General features: G+C 37.6%; 1 protein-coding gene across 1 annotated transcript in view; it reads right to left on the bottom strand. All coding sequences in view use genetic code 11, as the record gives it.

The window, feature by feature from the left end:
- The window catches only part of rpoC2 (RNA polymerase beta), a 4,209-nt gene that overhangs the window by 422 nt on the left and 1,287 nt on the right, over positions 1-2,500 (bottom strand). The window contains exon 1 of the mRNA in view: positions 1-2,500. This exon is cut by the window's left edge and continues 422 nt beyond it; it is cut by the window's right edge and continues 1,287 nt beyond it. Coding sequence (YP_009295094.1) covers positions 1-2,500 — 2,500 coding nt within the window.

Genomic DNA, 2,500 nt, shown 5'->3' on the forward strand with positions numbered 1-2,500 from the left:
TTGCTCGCAACAATCTAATAAGTTCTCCAGGTGAAAAAACATTAGACATTCCGTCTTCTGAAACCAACACGTTTGATGTGATTTGACGTACAATAATTTCGATATGCCGATTATGAATCTGCACTCCCTGGGATCGATAAACTTTTTGGATCTTATTAACCAAAGAGATGCGACTTTGCGCTATAGTTAGCTCAGCACCAATCAAGAATCCCCAAGGAATTCCAAGAATTCTTGTTAGACATTTGTTCCAACCCTCAACCCTCCTTTCTAGATTCATCGATATTGAATCAACGGAACGCACTTCTAATACCTGTTCTACTTTTGGAAGACCTTGTGTTATATCACCGGATCTCGATTTTTCATAGTGAAATGTAACTAATGTATCTCCTTCGTAAAAAGTTTCTCCATAAAGGCCACGAACAGTTGCTCCCGGGGTGGCTAAATAAGGCTTAGCTGATCGTATTACTACAGAATCAACTTGAACAAGGATAACTTGACCCGATTTGAGGGGGGGTCTTTTTTTGGCTATACAGACATTTTCACAAATAAACTGTCCAAGACTCATTATTTTAGATGTCTCTGCACAATAATTGTGGTGGAGAAAATACCAATTCAAATTCAATGGATTCAAAAGAATCTTACTGCGTGGATTTGGATTATAAATTTTCCCATTTTCCGCAATTAAATAATATTTCAATTTTAATACTTGAAAGGGCTGTTTTAAATTGTCAAGTTGCAAATAGTTAGTTACTAAGATCTGATTATGAGTTAGTAACCGATCAAATGAATAAAAATTCGCAATTGGAAGGGATGTTCCTAAAGGACCCAATGAATTCCTAATTGGAATTAGAGGATCCTCTTGAATTGATTCTTGTATGACGTTGTGATATTTTGCACCGTTGACTGGATCCATTCGAGAACAATTGGATGATGACAAAATACTCAACGACTGACATCCCTTATTTCTATTCAAAAATGTATGAATGGTTCCTTGATTTTGGTTAAGGGTTTGTTGAATTCTTGCCTTGGAATAGGGATTGTTGATATTGGTCCAATCTAATCCATTATCAGCGAGCAATCCTAAACCCCAAGGATCGTTCCTTTTTCCGATATACGAAATTGGGGATTTTACGAAGTCGATTCTTAGGAAATGACGAATCAAATCGTTTGTCCTTAGTTCAACAACGGAAGCGCGGGCTGCTTCACTAGAAGAACTTTTTTTGTCTTGGTTCCAATTCAAAACTAAACACGTCCGAACTAATTGAATACTTGTGTCAGAAATTCCTCGAATTGGTTTGCCATTTCCATAAAGGATATAATTGACAACTCGAAGTTGCACATTATCTCTTTCCTGCAATAGATCGGGGGGGAAAAGTGTGGCCAAAGTTATACCGTCCATTATTTCATATGTGACGACAGGTCGAACCAAGACAAAAAACTTTTTCTTGCTCGGCGTAATCCGTTGGACATAGATCCAATTTTTCACTTTTTTGGATTCCTTGTCATTTGTTTTTCTTGTTCCTGGTGGTATCAAAACGCCGCTATGTCGGGATATCTTATCTGCTCTTCCAGGGAAATATATATCTCCAGAAAAGATTTTCAGTTCAATTCTTTTTTTTTTTTTCTCCACCCTGACCAACCCGCCTACTCGGCTTCTTATATTTAAGGTGATTTGTGTATCTACCCCAATGATACTATTGTTCCGTACCATTATGGAAATGGAAGAAGATCCGGGTAAGATATGCACTTCTTCGGGAATGAAAAAAAATCGATCTACTTTCTTTTGGTGTTTTGGTCGAAATTCCCTCACTCCTCGATACTGAATCAAATCCTCTTTTTTCACGATTGAATGCATTTCTAGAGTCCCATATTTAGTACTGCCCGAACTCATTCTTCTGTACCGAGGATCGTCGAAATAAGCAATAATACTATTTCCACAGAAAATACCATTTGTGGGGATTTTCATCGAGATACCTGAACAGGGCATTAGTTCCTTCTTGCGTTCTTGAATCGATTGGAGTGGAATGATGAATTGATTTCTTCGCCTCTTTGATAATAAATTTGACAAAAAATCCGAATTCTCGGCTAGAATAGGTAGAATAGCCGGATATACGAGATTAGAATGATCAGTACATATGATTCGATTGAGGTCTGAATAATCAGCAATCCTATCTTCTTTTTGACCAGAAAAATGCGCACTAAAGATTTTTTGTCTCGCCCGATCATTAGTTTCTGAGAGGTTGGAAATAGATCTTCGCTTGACAAAAAGGGAATGCGCACTCTTTTGATCCTGATCCCTGTGGATCGAAAGGGAGACTAGACTGGAACGGCACGGCTCCCCTAATAATATCCATAAATGACTTGTTTTTGATAATAAATGAACATTCCCATATGTAAATTCAGGTGCATGATACACATCAGTACTCCAGTGCATTTCTCCATCTGAATCAGAATAAATATGTTTGCGAACCTTCTCTTTCAAATTCAAAGTAGATGTTCC

Source organism: Ipomoea nil (genome assembly GCF_001879475.1).
Source record: "Ipomoea nil chloroplast DNA, complete sequence, cultivar: Tokyo-kokei standard".
NCBI classification, from domain to species: Eukaryota; Viridiplantae; Streptophyta; class Magnoliopsida; order Solanales; family Convolvulaceae; genus Ipomoea; species Ipomoea nil.